Below are 20,558 nucleotides of genomic sequence, written 5' to 3' on the forward strand. Positions count from 1 at the left end.
AAATCATTGTTAATAATGAAAGCTCATCGTTATCGTGCCGTCGCAAGTAAGAAATGTGATGATCTCATGGGCCGGTGAATGGGCCCACTTTGCTCATCATACTTAATTATCCTTTGAAAATAAAATATTAGTTGCAATAATTAACGTGGAAACTCTGCGTTTACTTTTGTCCTTATTTGTTCTCGTTTGTCACGAAGAAAGAAGAGACAATTTTGGATTCCATATTTGGTGGGATTCATAGTCGAGAAAACAAAAGGGCAATTTTCCTTTTATAATTAGGGAAAAGTTAGCGGGAGAAGGTAAAAATAAAATGTGATAAAAAAAGATAAAATTATTATAAAAGTACTGTAAATGGTATATAGTCAAGAAGAAAAATATTTTATTTTGTATAGCTAGAAGATTTTTCTGAAACTTTTATTTAACATCTAATTAATCTTCATTCCATCTTGTTAATATATTTTAAGATAAAACAGTATCTTCAGTTAGTATTACTCATAAAAATAACTCATTATCACTAACCTTAAAATTTGGGTTTTACTTATCACACGCACTTGGAGTGTACTTTAAGTACTTTTGATTTTATTTTCAAATTAATGTATGATTTCATCTTTTCTATTTGCTACAACCTCAAATTTAGCATGTAATTTTTTTTTCATTCTTGAGAATATGCTTCCTAACAATGATATTTCTTGGAAAACATTATTTGTAGCTAGTAATTTTACCAAAACTGTTTAATATGTCTAAAGATTTCTAAAAAATGTTATCACAAGTGTGGTAAAAAGTTGCCCATCTTTATGAGATCATGCATATTCACGTCCTTTGTGTAAGGTTATGCCGTAAAACATAGTTAAGAAAATATTATTGGGAATGAATTTTGTTTTTTTTATTCTCCACATGTATCATCTTTTAAAAGACAATCTTGTTCAAAACAGACTTGAATATTAAATGTGGATCTCTCTTCCTTATTATACATATATACACATAATTGTATTTTTTTTCAAATTTTAGGTTTATTTAGTAATGAAATGTGAGAAAATTTGTTTGTCTATTATAATTTGTATACGTAGATAAAATGATATAACTTAATGTTTCTTAAATTATAAATTTTGTTAAAAATATACAGATTGATTTGAGTTAAAATTATTAATATTTAAAACAACATATAATCACTTTATATATATATATATATATAAACACATTATCAGTTATCAATTTAGTTGGCATTTTTCAAGACCAACTAATTAAATGCAGGATATTGATTGAATTCGTTAAGATGTTTAATTGAACTATTTGAAGGATAAAACCTAAATACAAATTCTTAGGTGTTGTTTGTGGTGTTCTCTAATTATAATTGGAGTTTTTCTTTGGTAATCCATTGAACAAAGTTTGCAATATTGATCAATGGATTAGGCCAATTACTAGATTCAATTCTGTTTGCAGAATAACACAACATTTAAAAACTGTATTTAAGTTTTGTCCATATTTACTACTAAATGCTAAGTTTCTTAAATTAATTTTTACCCAACGTTGATGTCTTTTAAGAATGTTTCTTTATTTTTTTTTTCCTTTGATTTGTTAATACTTTTGTACGCAGAATGATTTCTTTTAAAATATTGCAGATATAATATCTAGTTCTTGTTGTTGAAGAATATGCCCACCAACAGCTATAACAAACCAAAAGAAAATACATACATAAGATTAGTTGTTTATGAGCGCATGCTCAATGATGAGCGAGTTTGATATTTCCAGATTTGAAGTTAATCATTTGTATTATTATATTCGGCCAAAAAAATTATTAAGAAAATTCTTAATTGCTTTTATGAGAAGAGATGAGTACGAGCTAGTCTTATTTTGGTGATACACAAGTTGTCTCAAACCTGAGAGAGAGAGAGAAAAAAAAAAGGATGGATAGAGAAAGAAGAAGAAGAAAGCGATTGAACTTTAAATAAAAGTATATTTTCAAGAGACAAGTCATGCCCGTTATCTTTCTCTTGAAAATTGATTTGAGTTTAATTATACTTTTATTCTATCTTTTAATTTATACTACAAATAAACTTGATGTACTCAAGTTTTTTTCTTCATAAATTAAGGTTTTTTATTTTGAAAATTAAGCAAATTTGATATCTTCTTCCTAGAGTTCTCGAATTCTAATTTTCTATTTAAATATGTGGGAGTGTATAATGGATTTGGAATTTAAAATAATTCTTAAAGTTTAAAAATAGTAAAATTTAAATAATACTTTAAAAGTTCTGTTACATGCGAGATTAAGGTTTGAAGATAAAAAAAAAATTGATCTATTTATTTTTTATATTGATTTCTTTTTGGGTTAAACCATAGACATCCTTTTTATTAGAAATAACTCTGTTTAAATCATATATTATTATTATTAACAATTAACAACATTTTTTAAAATATTTAACATAATTGCATATTCATAATTTAAACCTTATATTTATGTTAAATTAACTACAACAATAATCTTATGTGAATTGATTTCCATGTTTTGATGGTTTTTTTTATTTATCTCCCATTACCTTTTCATTTCCTATTTATTTCTTACTTTTCGAACCTATTTCTCGCCAAAGGGGTAACAAAACGAAATATGCTCTCGGGATAACAATAGCTAGCTAGGCCGATATCAAATAAAATAAATTTATGCTTCTTCAAAAATTATTGCGTGGTCAAACGTATGGGAACTAGAAATTCCTAGTGTTTCCCCACAGACGGTGGATTGGTAACATTAGTAGTAGATTGATGTTAGTCAACATTATCTGCTTTGAATATTAGAGTAGGGGACCTAGGTCTCTGATACTTCCAACTTATAACACAAGGCAAGTATAGTAGATATTTAATGTTTTGTTATTTTCCTTTCTTCAGTTGTTCCAAAACAAAACAATAGGAAGACGAAAGGTGGACCATAAACAAGCAAAGAAGTATGTATGCTAATTACGAATTACATTCACATATATAGATGCTGCGAAACTACAAAGTGTTGGATATTTAATATAACAACAAAAAAAGGATACATAACATGGTAGCTTACAAACTACAAATGAAGTAATATGATTATATATATAAATCCATCCTTGGAGCTGAAAAACATAGCTCATAACGGATGGAGCAACCGAGAAGGAAATCAAAAAACCGTCTCCTTCTTCCCTGGTCATGCCAATCTACCTTTACCAAATACATTAAATATTTTTTTAAAAAAAACAACAAAAATAGTCAAGTAAGGAAAAAAATGCTGCAAGACCCTGAAATACACGGAGCCTTAGTTCAGCAGAAAAGAAGTTAAAAAGGAAATGAATATAGTAGTAGTAGTAGTAGGCAAGGTTCATAGGTTGTGTGGTGAAAATATGTGCTACTAGTGAGTGAGAAGTAACTAAGGAACCATCAAAGTATATAGAAAATGAACTTAAAGTTTCAATCCTGATCCTTCCATAGGTAACCTGGTCCTGTGTTTTGTTCCTGTCTCTGAGCATCATCAGCATCATTGAACTGTTGTTGATTGGGATTGGAAAAAGGAATGTGTGATTGGCAAAGAAGATTATTGGTGGCATCCAAATCATCCCACATGGGACTACCAGGACCCCAAGCAGCAGGAATAGCATTGAACCATGCAGACATTTCTCCCCAAACCAGTTCCTGAGAAACCCCTTCGGAACTCGCTGTAGCAGCAGGAGCATGAACCTCGTCGCTCACGGTGGCGTCACCTGAGTCATTTTCGTTAGACTCTTCTATCGTGACGTCACGGTGGTGGGCAGGAGGAGGTTCATTCTGCTTTGCAATAGCCGAAAGAACCGGCGAAGAAGCTTCTTCTTCTCCTTGTTCTTTTTTGTCCTTGTTGAAGAACAATTCGGGGAAATTGAGCCTTGCATTCTCTCCTCGTTGCTTGAAGGCTTCGCGGTCGTAGGCCATGGCGGCGTCTTCGGCCGTGTCAAATGTGCCTAGCCAGAGACGCGTTCTGTTTCGTGGAAGACGGATTTCAGCGACCCATTTGCCCCAATGGCGTTGCCTCACTCCCCTATAGAGTTTTGTTGTGTTTATGCGCTGTGTTGGAGGACTAAACAATGGCCTTCCATCTGGCCCCAACCTTGTTAACATTCCTCTTGGACTTAGATTCAACGCGCCACTCCAATACTGAAGAAGTTGCTGCTGATGCTGTTGTTGTTGTTGATGATGATGATGTACAAGTGAAGAAGAATCTCGGGCTATGATTGGTGGATATGCGAGATTGTTATGTTGTTGGGAAGACCCAAATGATATCATCTGGTGTTGCTGGTTTTGGAAAGATGGGTGAGGGAAAGGTGAGTTTGTTGTGGTTCCAAATTGGTGAGGGAATTGCATGGGGTGTTGGGAACCATCAAAAGCAAAAGGAAACACTATTCTTGAAGAGGAAGGAGGAGGATTAGAGAGTGGAGAAGGTTCAAAAGGAGTAGTAGAAGAAGAAGAAGAAGAAGATTGGTTTGTTTCTTGGCGATCGGGGCTGCGGATTTTCTTGAGAGGTCTATTGTATGAGATGGAAGCGTCATCAAAAACTGGCTTCCATTGACGCCTCTGTGAGCTTGAACAATCCACGCCCTTTCCCTTCTCAATCTCCCAATCTTGGCTTTCACTACCCTTTCGTGAATTCTTGTGAGTTTCATCTCCCACGTCGAATTTGCCACTGTTCGCTGCAGCCATGAGTGTCTATAAATACACAACACTCTTTGCTCGCTCTCTTAAAATCAAAGCTTGTTCTTGTTCCGAGGAAATTAATAACAAATAACAAGATGGGTGTGAGTCAAAAAAGAAAAATTCGAATCCGAGTGATCCAAGTTCAGGACTCAGATTCAGATTTGGTCGTCCAATTAAAGAAAGAACAAAATTTTAGAATCTGTATACCGATGAAATCAAAAACAGAATCTGATGCCAAAGTTATTTCCTTAAGACCTACCCATCTTCAATTTAGTGTGTGGAAAGAACAAAATCAGATAAGAGAGCAAGCGGGGATCAGGGCGATGACTGATTTTTCTTTTGGTAGTACCAATTTTTGTGGGACGAGCAAGAGAAACTCTCAGGTGGTGAAAGCAGGGGAGATTGTGTTGTTTGTGACTTGTGAGGAACAAAAGAGTGTTGGGAGAGAGGTTTTTATATGAGAGTCAGAAAGGTGTTTAAATCCAACTTTTTTTATGAATTCAATTGAACAAAGAAAGAAGCATATGAATAGAGTTAGACAGTTGCCTCATTGGTTGGCTAAAGTGGGACCCACACGGTTCTGTCTTTGCTTCAAACCAATCTCCTTCTTTCCTTTCAACCACCTTTGGTCACGTTTGGGTCACGCACTTTGAGATTAATGTATCTCACTATCTCCTATGTCTTTAGCTTTCCACATGTTGCAACAAGGGAACACCCAAGGAAAACAGTTATGTAACTGTGCTGTTTGTCCATACGCGTGATGTGTTGAACGCTGATTGGTGGCTCCATCATTGGTGAGATATTTTCTATAGACATTCTATTTTTACTCTATTTTTTATATATATTATCATATTATTGTATGAGCAAGATGAAAAAAAAAAGTGAGACAAGATTCATGACTTGATGAAAAAGCTTTTTACAGTGATTGTGCTGTGGAGGAGGTGGTGATTCATGCACTCAGATCAAAATGATAAAAAAAAGCTAATCGATGTTTTTGGTGGAAGATATTTATGCTTTTAAGTATATTTTTATAAATTTTTATATGCGGAAGTATTTTTCAATTTCAGCAAGAGATGACTCTAGCTTGCAGCATCAACAGACAACAGAATTTTCGTCTGAATCATGGCTTGTTCTCAATCTCAAATGTACAATAATTAATTAACTACTCTTACCAAATTCGATTAAAGTAGTTGAAACAATAGCACATTATAAGTTTTTTTTTTTCAAAAAAAAATTCCATTGTTTTCAAGAGGATTAAAGAAGATTAAAAAGGATACCTAGTGATTGGTCAAGACTTTTATACAAACAAAACTACAACAATCCATTAATTCAAGTAAATTCTAAAATATATTTATGGACATATTGATTATAATGACATGATTATAGTACGTTGCATAAGGGGTGTTGCTCCAAAGATGAAAGATGGTTTCTTCTTGCATAGTGTTTGGGATATTCTTTGCATCATGTGAATCAAGGGTGTTAGAAATAGAACACACATTCATAGATATGTTTGCCTGCTTTTGATATATATGGATCTTTATGGTTCTCTAAGGGTCTTAAACTGGGGAGACATGTGAACAGATACATAAGAATTGGGTCGGATAAAGCTCTTGATTGCTTTTTATTTGGTTGGAATGTGCTTGGCTCATTTCTAACATATTGAGACACTGGCTAGTTTTGTTTTGAGCCTTTTCACCAAAACTATCGACCATAAACTTTTATTATAATTGAAGCTTGAGATCAGGTTGCACGTATCTTGAACAACGGTAGTCTTCAGTTAGACAGCATGCATAGAGTTAGTTTTCTAATGTGAAACAAAAGTATTATTCCTATACTTCATTTTTATAAAGAAGAAGAACTAAACATTTTTTGCTCATAAATGAGAAGTATAACATAATGCGAGAGGGAAAAAAAGACGTGTTATTAAATATGAAAAGCTAGTGTTTGAAAATTGTTCTTTTTTAAAAGTGTAATTAGTTCATATAGAAGCAACTTGCATTGCTTGAAGTATGCTTATTTTTTATAAGCAAGTATTTTTATTATCATCTCCATCAAATAGAGTTGTTTTAGGCTTCTTTTTTTCTCCCCTTCTCAAGTCTTTGATGTTTACAAATCTAAATTCTTGTTAATTTTTTCTGCATACACTCGAATTTATCATAAATAATAAAATATGTTATGAGCTATATATAAACCTCAAATAAAACATCATAAATGAGAAGTATAACATAATGCAAGAGGGAAAAAAAGACGTGTTATTAAATATGAAAAGCTAGTGTTTGAAAATTCTTCCTTTTGAAAGTTTAATTAGTTCATATAGAAGCAACTTGCTTGAAGTATGTTTATTTTTTTATAAGCAAGTATTTTTATCATCATCTCCATCAAATAGAGTTGTTTTAGGCTTTTTTTTTTTCTCCCCTTCTCAAGTCTTTGGTGTTTACAAATCTAAATTCTTGTTAATTTTTTCTACATACACTCATATTTATCATACATAATAAAATATGTCATGAGCTATACATAAACCTCAAATAAAACATTATAAATATTATTCACTTTAATTTTCCATTTTTTATTTTATTATTTTATTATTAAGTTTTTAATTACAAGTGACCTATAGAATTGACATAATGATGTAAAACTCATTATATTTATATGTGAGAGAATAATATATTTAACGAAAAACATGTGTTTTGATTTTTTTTGTAAGATTCTTTTGGGCAGCTATACTCACATGTTATAAGCAGACTTAATCTATAATACAGTAGATTATGATCAAAATTAATAATAATAAAAAAGTCATTACGGGTAAAGCTCCTTGCCATCACTGCCATTGGAAATGTCCACACAATGAGAAGCTCATGAACAACTGCTCTTAATTTCACTATGAATTTTTTTTCCAATATCAAGAAATTAAAATCCCTAAATCAAACTCCAATTAATTGGCAATAATTTTCATAGAAATTCCTTACTTACGTTAATAACTCCGCGTGCGTTTTGTGTGAAAAAGAATTCAATCAAAGCTAGGTGCTAATTTGAATTGGTCAAATTCATTCTTCATGAGGCTGCGATCAATTCAATTTTTCTCAAGATATATAGTAGCGTTGCATGTGGGTAAAGAAAACCTGGTGAGTGAAGCAGTGCAAGTTTGTGTCAGGCACAGGATCCACGTATTGCTCCCCTCACTTTCACTTTCACTTTCGGTGGAACAATGCCAAGGATTCAAACATTGAAACCACTCTCGGATATGCTTGTGAGCTTGTCGTTACAAAAGTCAACACCATAACATTGTTTTATCATTTAGGTCGGTGAAAATCGGCACGTGTCGGTGGTCCATTATAGAGTTCCATCATTTTGTTCTCCTACTACTATAATACTATTTGTGTGCTGTTTACAATTTTTTTTTTTATTAGCATAATATTTATTTCGTTTTCGGTCAAAGTCATATGACATGCATAATTCAAAATATCAAAGCCAACCAAAACCTTTTGGTAACAGACATGAGATGAGATGAAATGAACTGTACTTGATAAGTTATTTTAATTGATTTACAATTTATTTAATTAGTTTATAAGATTATTTGATTAGAATTAGGTGTTTGGTATAATGTTTAATATTTATTAATATACAGTTTTTCGTGTACTATTTAAATATTTAATAATGAGTTTATATTTTTTTCTTTGATACTTTAATAAAAAAAGATTTATTATCTCCTTTATTATTACATTATTTATTTTAGTAGAATATTCTTTTAATATTACACTATATTTTAATTGCTACACCATTTCACTATTTTTTATCTTTTAATAAAATTTTGATTACATTTACCAACTAGTTTAATTAAAAATTAATTTTACTAAGTTTTTTTTTTCTAATATATGAAGCTAATTTCAATTAAATTATTTTAAATTAATTTTCAACTTTCATCAATTTTGTAATTTTTTTATATCAAACATAGCTATTTGAAATTATTGAATGGATCAATATTCATAGTGAATTTTCATCCAATCTTGTTATGTTAAAATTTTATATCTTTTTTTTTTCTCATGGGAATTCATGAAGAAAGGGGTAAACACGCAATTTTTATATTAAGATATTACGAGAATATTTATCATGAGAGAATACATTTTCAGATATTTTTACACATTTGATCTAATCTAAAATATTTATGATACTAATTTCTGTTCAACCGCAGACAATCTTGTTGTGTGAAAATTTTATATCTTTTTTTTCCCTCATGGAAATTCACGAGGAAAGGGATAAACACGCAATTTTTATATTACAAGATTAAGTGAATATTTAACATCTACATTTTCAAATATTTTTACACATTTGATCTAATCCAAATTTCCAAATTATTTATGATACTAATTTCTGTTCAATGCCAGGAGGGCAAAGAGAGTTATTAATTTTCTCACAAGTGTGTGAGAAAGATTAATTAAAATTAGTTTTAATTACTCATTTAATTATTATATTTTCAAACTCATTTCTTTTAGTTTCTATAGTTAATAAGTAAATTTTTTAGTTCTCAAAATTTACATTTTAATTTTCAAAAAGTCTTCAACAGAATTAAAGAATTTTAATAACATAAATATTTTGGAAATTAAAATTTAAACTTTAAAAATTAAAAAATTCACTTATTAAATTTTAAGGATTAAAAAATTCACTTATTAGTTTGGTTATTATTTTCACTAGTCATCCTAAGTATCAAATTCAAAACAAAGACCTTGATATTATTTAGCGTGATTAACCCACCCAACTCAATTTTAAAACACAAACTACGTACACAGGCTTAATTACATTTCTTCTAATAAATCTCATTAATAGTCACATTAATTTAGATATCCAACTTTGCAAGCAAACACATTATATTAGCTGGATATATGATTAGCTTCTTTTCAACGCAGTTTTGATATAGATTTAACTTTGTCTCAATATTCTTTTATTTTTTTTACAGCAAATCTCAAATATTCTGTGTTCTATTATTTACTACGTACGTAGATTAAAATATACACTAGTTCAATCACATAACTGCTAGTTTTTTCTTTTCAGATTTGGTGAAAGTTAAGGGAATATCCGAATATAGATTTAACTTTGTCTCAAATATTCTTTTTTACAGCAAAACTCTATTATTCTATGTTCTATTATTTCCTACGTAAGGTACATTAAAATATACACTAGTTCAACCACATAATTGCTAGTTTTTTTTTCTTCAGATCGGTCAAAGTTAAAGGGAAAAACTCAAAAGTTACCGTAAGAACACTAATATAAAACATAAGATTCATTTGATTGAAGAATAATAAAAAGAGAATAAAAGAAGAAAATCACAAGTTCAAATTCTTTAACTAATATTTTTTGATAAAAAATAATAACATAACATGAGTTTTGATATATATAACAAATAACAAATTAATTCAATCCAAGTGAATTTGACCTGAGTTATTTCAACATTATCGCTATTTTGATTTTAAGTTTTTATGTAAGTGTCTTAAATATTTAGATAAATTTTTTTTATTAAATTTATAGTAATCCTGTTTAACTTGAATATATTATGTTTCATAAAAATACATATCCTCTGAAAACAATATATAGTACCAAATGTTCCCGAGTCAACCAGAAAACGAAAAACAAAAATTCATGAAAATATCAACATCATGGTTCATAGGAGCAATAACAAAAAATAGAATATCATTCAATTAACACGTGGCTTCAACTCCTACATTTGTGGGTTCAAGCAAAAATATCTGAAGTGGAATCATCGGAGATGCGTTTTCCATCTCTTTTATTATAGCACTGAAAGAAGAACATTTTGGGGGGTCACTTTCTTTGACCAGGCAACACAATGCAAATGCAATTCACCTACTTCTCTTCTCTCAGCACTAATTTAGGACACGTATATGTACGATGAATATGTTGCGGAATGAAATATGAGCACTTCTAACACTTTCTCACAAATGGAAAATGTTAGTTACCATCACATAAATTATAGTATCACGTAATTTTATTTTATTTTATAATAAAAATGCAAGCAAAAGCCAATAAAGAGAAACATCTATCCCAACTATCTAGTATAATTCCAAGTATGCTTTATTTAATGTTTATAATATTATCAAGAATTTGAATTTTAGAATAATTTAAATTTATATATAATATTATTAATAATTGGGAATTAATGTGTTTGTTCGAGTTTGATTGAATCATTTGTTTTAAAAATAAATTATAAAATGATTAATTTCACAGTTGATTTTTTTAATATTGGAAGTAAAATTATTTTTGAACTTTAATTACAGGGATGTTTCAAGTGGAAAAAAAACTAATGAAACAGTATTGACGTCGTCATTAAAATAAATTATAAACTTTTTTTTTTACCGCAATCAATTATAAACTATTAAAGGATTAAAAGTGGTTCTCATTAATTGATTCTTCAAACTTAAATTAAAGTATTTAAAGGAAAAACTGTATTAGATTTCGACAACATTTTATTTGATGTTTTAAATTCTTAAATGAGTTAGCTTAACACCAGACTATAACTTATCCATTTTGGGTACATTAAATAATTTAGGACTTGTGGAAATGGTAAGAGAAAATGATACAAGTGATCACTGCTCTAAAAACAATTAATTACCCATATTTTATTTCTCATCCATTTTCGTCTCCAGTATTGTCAATCATTTTAGATAGATTTCATGACTTAAGATAGTCAGGTTCCTAGCACCAACAATTGTTCCTTAAACACGTGGACTGAAAATTTATTTTTCTAGGTTTGTATGTTTGGAAAAAAAACTTTTGTTGAAAAAGATTAACTGATCCTTAAATATATCTTAATATCTTATGGAATTAGTTTTGAAATTTTGAAAAATATTCAAAAGAAGAATATCTAAGTTCATAGGCAAATTAAACATAATATGCAATATGATTTTCCTTATAAGGGTAGCTGGACAAACAACAGAGTGGACTTTGCTTCATATATTGGAGGTCACATCCTACTGGTTCAAGCATTTGAATCCAGGGGAAAGTCATCGCCACTGGTGGCCATAGAATACAAAATTATGTTCAAACAAAGTCAACTCGTTTATGGATTGGAAATGCTCCAAACATGGCGCATATTGAAAATACATAAATATAAAAAAAAAAGAGAGAGAGAGAGAGACTTTCCGTGTTCATGAAGAATAATGTTGAGTTTAATCCATTATATTATGTGATCAAAAGTACAATATTCTACATTGATTTAACACAAATATTTAAAATTATCCATTTACTTCACATTTCGGCGCCTTTCTTTTTGCTCTCTTATTGTTACATTATGTAATGTTAATATAAAATTTGAATGGCAAGCACTCTCGGACAAAAAACACAGAATAAACTGGGCCATTTTGAAGCACCATTGTTCTCTGTAAACTTAGAATTAAGACCTTGCCAAAAGAAAAGATTATCCCATTTTGACTAATTCAGCTCCAACATGGGTGGAGGCTATGAAAGGAGTCACATTAATGAATTAACTACTTTGATTACTTAATCAGTAAAGCAAGGGAGTGAACAAAAACTTTGGCTATACCAAGTTGTTGACCTGCCATTGGCATGTAAGGCATAGTTATCGTCGAAGAGCCACTTTAGTGTAAAATATTGCGATAGGAATATTATAATTTTGGAAGAAGAGTTGTCTATATCGATATCATTCTGGCAATTGGATGAAGCATACGTGCGCGTATATCAAAGTATTGTCGTAATAATCATTGTTGCCCCATTTAGGGATAATAGTTCCATTATCAATTGCTTTCCACTCTCAAGGTATATATTGGCACTCATAATTAGACACCCTCTAATGGTGGTCCACTAATTAATTGCAAGTATATAAGTTTGGAATTCGATTAAGAGAAATGTGATAAACAGTCTCTGTAACATTTTCTCTTTTGCTGAAATCTATTGCTACCCATATTTTTAGGAATTTATTTTCAGCTTGTTACAAAGCCTTGTATATTTAATCAATGAAGTGCTATGATAAGTGAATGATATATACTTCTGTTTAATTCTTATCACTTTTCTAAGTACGCACTGTCACACATTAGTTTAATCTGGGTCAAATGGTTTAAGTGGTACATGATTGAAATCATAGAGGCTAGATAAAGATGGAGCAGTCCTATGGACAACACCATTCTTTACAAAGCTTACATAATGTAGAATTTAGTCTAAGAATTGTCTTAACCTTTGAACTTGGACATCTAACTCCGTTAAATGTAGACTATATTAAAAAAAATATATATCTAATAACTTTTATTGATATAACTCACTGCACAAGAATTTAGATCAATTAAAATTTAAATTCAAATCATAACTAATTTCTATAGTTAAAGAATTCTACCAGACTAAGACTAAGGTTTATATAAAATTATTTATTTATTATAAATAAAGTTTAGAAGAAAAAAAACTGAATTAGTAAATTAGTCTAATTTATTGTAGCTTTTTTTTTTTTTTTTTTGTATAAAACGGTTGCACTCTTATCCTTATGCATATTATCCAAATTCATTGCAGCTCTCTAGTCAATACAAATGAGTTGATTTTGATCTCAGCTAGATCGGATTGTACCAAATTAACATTAACATTTTTTTATAAGAAAAGCCAATTCCATTAAGACTCTTACTTAACACAAAATGTGAGCAAGATAGAGAAAAAGGGGTACAAATCGAAATAATATATTTAAATACAAACCCACCTCATACGAGTAAAATAAAAGAAATCTCCAAAAGTAACTCATGTGGCTGTCAAATTCTCTTTTCAAATTAACATTAATGTTAGACATAAAATTTTAAATTTCAATCCACACCATATATATATTAGACTAATTTGACATTTTTAACTAATTAATTACCAATAATCAAAATATATCACTTGGCTCGGCATTTTAACTTTGGATCGAACTCTTGCTTCGTGGAACCCCTGAACTAGGTTCCCATGGAAATTTAACTGCATAATCGCACAGATTCATTGTATGTTTGACCGGGCAAACGTCGATTTGGTGCTCTCAAGCTTACATTTACAATCAACCTTAATTTCTCTCTCTAGCCTTAGGCCATGAATTACTCTGAATTAAAAAGTGCATCACTAAATTTATTGGAAAAAAAATTAGTTTAGAAAGAGTATTATAAGCCTATATTCTCATTAGTTTTTAACTTCTTTTATTAGGTAAACAAATTTTTTTAAATAACTTAATAAAATTTTGAGTAATTTCTAACGTTTTTAAAATATTAACTTCTAACTTTTTTTAATTTTATTTTATTCTTTTTTATCCTTAAAATATTTATTTAATTTTTTAATTACTCTTTTTAAACATGTTATTTATATTATTCTATATTTTTCAGCTACTTTAATTATTAATTTTATATAATACTTATAATTTAATAAACTAATTTAAAAAATTTTAAGTAGCAACTTTTTACTTTCCGTTAACTTTTCAAGCTATTTTTTTTCCAAAAATAATCATAATAGTTAGCAAAAACTAGTCCCTAACTTTATAGAGCAAACAATGAACATATATTTTACACTTACACGCACTTTATTAATTCCATTTTCACTGAATAAACCAAAATCCTTCTATTAATAATAAATACTTTATTTTTTAGATTATCGTTGATCAATTCATGGATGACTTTTCAGTTATTTCCTTTTCTCGTTTATCTGTCTTGTTGAGCTGTTAGTCGCGTTACTATTTCTTATTTTTACATTAAAAAAAGAAATATTATATAAATTATAAAATAAATTAATTTTGATTTTTAATAGCAGCTTATAAGATTGATTTTGAACAATTTAAAAGGAAAGCTTTTTATCAAAACAAAAAAAATATTAATTAGAAATATAATAATGTGATAATACTTATAGTTCTCACATTTTAAAAAAACATCGTATTACAATATAAATTATTATTTGAAAATATTTATATATTAAATTTTTTAAGTATAATATAATTTCTATATTTAAAATATTTCTTTGAAATTTTGATTATTAAAAGATATTCATTTTACACATCACACAGATTACAATGCTAGTTTTCTACTAATTTTCTTGAACGGGCCGGGGCCCGGGAGGCAAGAAAGGCCTCCTTAAGAAAGTCCACTTTCGCAAAAAGGCCGAACGGATAAATTTGGGTTATTATTTCCTGCATCTCCAAATTACTTCCTGCATTCTTTCTGGAACATTTTCTTATCTTTCGGATTGTTCATTCCAAAAGCCGAAAAAGGGATACATTCTGGAATGTAATTTTATATTTCAAAGTGACCATTCTAAAAGTCAAAAAGGGGGTGCAGGATAGAAGCATAGTGAAGTTAACGGGATTATGTATGTGCCTTGGCTAGAGCATAAAGGATAGAAGCATACTGAAGTCTCCACAATACAATGCCTAGAAAATCAAGAGAGGAGGAAAACAAGAAGGTAGAAAAAAGTAGAAAAGTGTTTCACAGAAGTCAAGCAAACAAATAGTGGGTTTCCAATGCTGTTGTGCATGTGTTTCTTAACGTGAGTACGGAACATAGATAAGGATGAAGGGCCATATTCTTGTTTTCCAATGACAATTATTAATTATAAGGAAATAAAATTATTTAGGACCATTTAAAACCTTTGTTTCTAATAGTTTTACGAGCCGAAAAAGAATAAGATATTCTAGTACATAAACCTATTTCTATAGTTGTATTGCCGTTATACTAAAATAGCTCATTTAAGCTCAACAAACCAATTAATGAAAATCTCAATCTAATTTTTAATTTGTTAGATTGATTGGCAACCTTCTCATTTTTCTTACAGATAGTAAAAATTAAATTGTAATCTTACATGGATGAAGGCCAAAGAATATTTAGTGATATCTAAAAACAAGCTCAAATAATATTTGAATGAGTGATTCAAAATTTAATAGGGCAGTATTATACAAATGCTGTATATATGCCTCCTCTAGTTTTGGTCCTTACTGCGGTCCATGTTTTCCATGCGCTCTTTCTTGAGAGCAGTGAACTTGGCAGCAATGTCATCATAGTCTGGCAACTTAGGATGAACATGAATAGGATGTGGAGAAGGACATGAATATGTCCTTAACATCTTATCTTTGCTGTTTCTGTGCCTCTCTTGGGGCATTGTCATGGCCCTTGAATAGGTAGCTTCTGTTTCTACTATTGTTGAGGAACCACCAGTCCTTGGATTGGAAACTTTGGGAGAAGCAGAGATTTTTTCTTTTGTTTCATTGTTTCCATTACCAGCTTGGCAATCCTGGTAGTTGAATACATGATACTCAGCTGCACCACTATAACTCCTCCTATTTGGTCTCCGAGGGATGGTAACCAATTCAATTCCTTGGTTCAACTCATTATCACAAAAGAGTTGGCAGTGGCAACATTCATCAGGCAGAAGTTCTTGTTGAGCATGTGTGGCTCTGATCCCTCTCTTTTGCTTCATTGATTGAGGTTCCAAATAGTCTTCATCATCATGTAGGCAAAAATAGCAAGGTTGGTCCAAGCTGCAGCCACTCATTTTAAAGTTGAAAAGTTTTCTCCTTGTGCCATCTTGGCTGTGACATGACTGTAAAACATTTCCCTCTTCTGAGAAACCATGTAGCATCAGTCTCTTCTGGCCGTAACTTGATGGGGAAATTCCTTCTAGTGAAGGCTTATGGTGCTTTCTGCTACTATGCTTATGAGCTAAGGGACTTTTGCATGGCTTGTGATAATATATCATGTATCCAATATCCATAAGGCCAAGGTTTTCCATGGAGGATGATCTCCTTCTTGATCTTTTCTCAGGTCTCCTTTTGCTCTTTGTTGAGGTCCTTGTGCTTGAGTTCTCACTCTCTGATCCATCTTGACCAATATCACTATCATAACCAAATTGAGTTTTTTGTCTCCTGGATAGACCAGAAGATCTGAACTTAAATAGCATTTGGTCCTGGCAGCCACCATCATTTGGTACAGAAAACTCCTTAATGCCATCCACATAATCTACCATTTCTTCAGAATAGGGAGGGAAACTCACTCTTTGTGCAGAAGATGTTAAGGCCATTCTTTCCCCCTTGTTTTGCAAATCAAAATTTAGAGAAGAAAGTAGCTCAGGAAAGTCTATATCTACTACTTTCTTCTCCAAAGGATATCTCAGGAAATATGGGGGATATTGCTGAACCGCAGACGCCATAGCTGAAGTATCAGCTAAGTTTGGTTCTGGCAGAGAACAAGAATCACTTTGTTTGGAAATGGATGGATTAACACATGTGACATCTCTTGTTATCTCTTCAATCTCTGAAGGGTGAACTTTAAATCCTGAAATAATGTCAATTATTTTGGCATCACTCTCCACTAGTTGATACCCTTTATTTTCTTTCACCTGTGCAAAAGCATTCAAGATAATTTAGAATTAGACTATTAGTATATGAGAGGATTATAAATCCTTTAATACATCCAACCTACTAAAGAAGACTAACCTGCACTTGTTGCCAATCAGGGTAATATTGTATGGCTAAAACCTGTTGTTGCAGACAGTTATCCCTGGCTATTTCATCCACCATTCTGTACTTCATATCATCCGGCACAGATTTCACTGACAGGTTCTCTTTCAACTGTGATTTTAAAATTCCATGAATATGTATGCATCATTAATAAATATGAAATTTCATAAAGTGAAATGATTATACTTTGCTGAAAGAAAAAAAATAATAAAGTAGTACTTGTTTGTTTACTAGATTTCCTGGTGATAGCTCTACAGCTGCAGTTGCAAACCTCTCACCATAACGCTGTCCAAAGAGCTTTCTGATGACACCGAGCTCAGGAAGATCCCCACATCTTGCAGAAGCAAATATAAGACTAGAGACTGCTTCATTAATATCATTTGGACAGTCCCTGGTTTTTGAAAGTTGAAACATCAGAAAATTTTTGTGAAGTATAAGGGGCTAGTAAATGTATTTGGTTTAGATAGGTAGAAAGCAGTTACTACTTGTGCCTCTGGATGTAGGAGAGTTGCGTAAGGATAAATTCGCAGAAGTGATCTAACAATTCATACGCAGCTGTTAAGCTTTCATCTCCCATAAGCTGTTCCACCTGAAATTTTGAGAACAATTAGTTAATATTAGGACTGAAGAAAGGGATGCTTACTAAAGATACATTATTAGTAAGATAGGAGTAAAAGAAATACAATAATGATGAGTTAAGTTACTAAATTAGAATATCCAATCAATGATTCGTATTTTCATGTCTATAGCATACAGAATTTCATAGTTCAGCCGAAATTTAGTTCAAACAGTAATAAATTTTAGTTCTCTGTCTTCTGAAATTTTATACCTAGTACGTCATCTTTACTGTATTACTATTTGCTAACTAGAACATGAAGGGTGTTCTTAATTGTCCATACGGTAACAAACTACATGATTAAGACTTCTTATCTTTAAATTATAGACGCTCAAGTGGTTCTATATTATTCATCAATCATCACGAGCAATACTTTAGTTACAACTGTGATTCAGTACATAAATCCTGTACAGATGCTACTGCATCACAGATTCTGAACTGGCTTTGAAGGATGCACAAAATCTTCAAGTGAAATTCACATGTATACACAAGACACATACGTAAAGTACACATGCTTTGAGATTTACAAGGGAGAATTCATCAAACTAATACAAGACTTGGTACATTAAGCTATAGACCAGTAACAGTACCTACAACCGTGCAACTTTGTTTATGGAAAACCATCTCCCAATACTCATACTTAATGGAAAGAAAAAGTAGAAAACTCCCTCATATTAGAAACAAAAACAGGACATGAAGGAATATAGTCATGCAAGCAGTGGTTAACAAATGAGTATGTAGCATTAACAAACAAACCCGGTTAAATGCAGTTTCTTCATGGCCACTTTGTATTAGCTCAGCCAAGTCCTTTCTCAGTTGCCTTGCTATTGCCTGCCTCTTGTTCTTGAGTAGCCTGAGCCGGCACCGGGCTCGTTTGATCGCCTTCTTACTGCAAATCAGCAAAGCCAAAACAAAAACAAAAGGGTTACATAAACTTGAACTCGTACATGCATGATTGTCAAACAACATAATCTTAAGCTTTGATAAGTTTAGTTACCATTTGGAAGCTTTGGACCAACCGAACAATATGTCAAACATACCTATAACTTGATGCCACTTTCTGAATTTATTGGAGGTAAAGATATAAACTTTAGATTAGACGCATTATAAAAGAAAAACAAAGAAGGAAAGGGTTCAAGTTATTAATAAGCCTGATGAAAAAACACCTGGTTATTATGGATATAAAGAGTAGTAGCAGAAATGAGAAAAAAAGTGAGGGAAGATCATGGTAGAGTAAGTAACTGAACCACCACAAATTTAGATAAGAGCGGTTTGAAAAATGCAGACTGTGACAAATTAGTGGGACTTAATTTGAAAGAAGGAAGAAGGAGACAGTTGTGGTCTCTTTGGAAAATAACTGTTCCACTACTCCACCTCAGTTTTTTGGACACGTCTATTTTGCAAACTGCTTAGTAACATTCCCTGCGAAAAAAGCTAGAAGAATACGGTCATGAAATTCTCTGAGTTCATATCCACGATAGCCAAAACAACTTGAAACTTTTTTTTTTGGTGAATGGCTCAAAACAACTTGAATTATGCACCTCGTTGGAATTATGCACGCCAAGTTTCTATAGTTACTCTTAGTTAATGATTAATTAATTGTTGTCTTAGTTTGTTACTTCAACATAAAAAAATATTAGTATTTTGACACAAACTACGTGCCAAAAAATATATTTTCTGATAGATGCTAAAAATAAGAAAAAATTATAAACGTCCCACGGAACAATATTCAACCAGAGTCGATTAGGCACATCTAATCACTTTCACAGTTAATAGTATCAGACATTTCAATCATTTCATGACATTATTAATAATTTTTGAAATATATTTAACTATTAGTATCGGAAGTATAAATTCTTAACATCTTGTAAAGCAAAATTAATCACAATTAGACACTTGTGAGACATATTTAACCATTAATATTACAAGTATGGATTGATAAATATTATATAACATTCATTTACTTTGAACCACTTGTCACGTAAAGTTAATCATCATCAGACAATTTGATAATCTCTTGACACTAGTATTGCTTGTGAATCATATTTAATCACTATTCACTTATGGTAACAAGTAGTATATATGAATAATTGTATATAATCACATTCATTGCTAAAAAATATGTAGTATAAAAATGTGATATACAAATTAAATTGCAAAAATTAGTAGTGCGTGTATATGAAAACTATAAAGCACGAATTCATTACAAAAAGAAGACGTGAACAATTTAAATTTCTATGAAGTGTTTCTATGGTTTGGTATCGAAAATTCTTCCATTTCGTGCAAAATTAAAAATGCAAAATTGACACTTACACTTACAGTTATTAATTACTAGCATCTGGCGAGTTGGGTCTGCAATTAGAATTGAAATTCCGCAACTAAGGTTCGTCACCGATTTAGAAATATGATCACCCCAAGTACAACTCTTAATATAGTTAATCACATAATTAATACTTTAATGGATAATTAAAATTGGACTTGAGTGCATTGATGAAACACACGTGCCTCTGAGAAAAAGAAGCAAGCACGCGCAGCAAACACACACTGGTGTGGCACAGGGTAAAGGAATGTGTTATATCATTGAACTGAACCGTAACAAACACGCGCTAGCTGACTGACACATGTAATTGTTTTTAGTGAGGGACATGACAGAGAGGGTGACTTTGCCTTTTCAATCTCTTTGAAGGGTAGCAGTCATTGGTGAATAAATTCTAAGAAAATTACAAACAGTGCTTCAAGAAACTAATCTAATCTATGGTGTGCGTGGTTTTAGCGTTTATGTTAAGCAAAAGTGCAAAA

General features: G+C 31.0%; 2 protein-coding genes across 5 annotated transcripts; both read right to left on the reverse strand.

Moving 5' to 3' along the window:
* Positions 1 to 2,938: 2,938 nt before the first annotated feature.
* On the reverse strand, positions 2,939 to 5,164 carry LOC100809887 (ethylene-responsive transcription factor ERF053). The gene has a single exon (XM_003541868.5). It carries the CDS (start codon positions 4,681 to 4,683, stop codon positions 3,424 to 3,426), a length of 1,260 nt encoding a protein of 419 aa, XP_003541916.1. The 5' UTR covers positions 4,684 to 5,164; the 3' UTR covers positions 2,939 to 3,423.
* Positions 5,165 to 15,494: 10,330 nt separating this feature from the next.
* Positions 15,495 to 19,343, reverse strand: LOC100810417 (uncharacterized). 4 transcript variants are annotated; one of them, XM_014765964.3, is made up of 7 exons: positions 19,134 to 19,343; positions 18,757 to 18,819; positions 18,516 to 18,648; positions 17,629 to 17,732; positions 17,363 to 17,534; positions 17,120 to 17,254; positions 15,495 to 17,022 (listed from the first exon to the last, which is right to left on the reverse strand). In XM_014765964.3, the coding sequence occupies exons 2-7, from the start codon at positions 18,795 to 18,797 to the stop codon at positions 15,607 to 15,609; spliced, it is 2,001 nt and encodes a 666-aa protein (XP_014621450.1). In that variant the 5' UTR covers positions 18,798 to 18,819; positions 19,134 to 19,343; the 3' UTR covers positions 15,495 to 15,606. The 4 variants fall into 4 exon arrangements, with proteins under 4 accessions (XP_014621450.1, XP_003541917.1, XP_006594857.1 ...); XM_003541869.4 differs by having other exon boundaries at positions 18,926 to 19,343; XM_006594794.3 differs by having other exon boundaries at positions 18,757 to 19,343.
* Between the last annotated feature and the right edge of the window lie 1,215 nt (positions 19,344 to 20,558).

The sequence above is a fragment of the Glycine max genome, chromosome 13, assembly GCF_000004515.6.
Source record: "Glycine max cultivar Williams 82 chromosome 13, Glycine_max_v4.0, whole genome shotgun sequence".
NCBI lineage: Eukaryota > Viridiplantae > Streptophyta > Magnoliopsida > Fabales > Fabaceae > Glycine > Glycine max.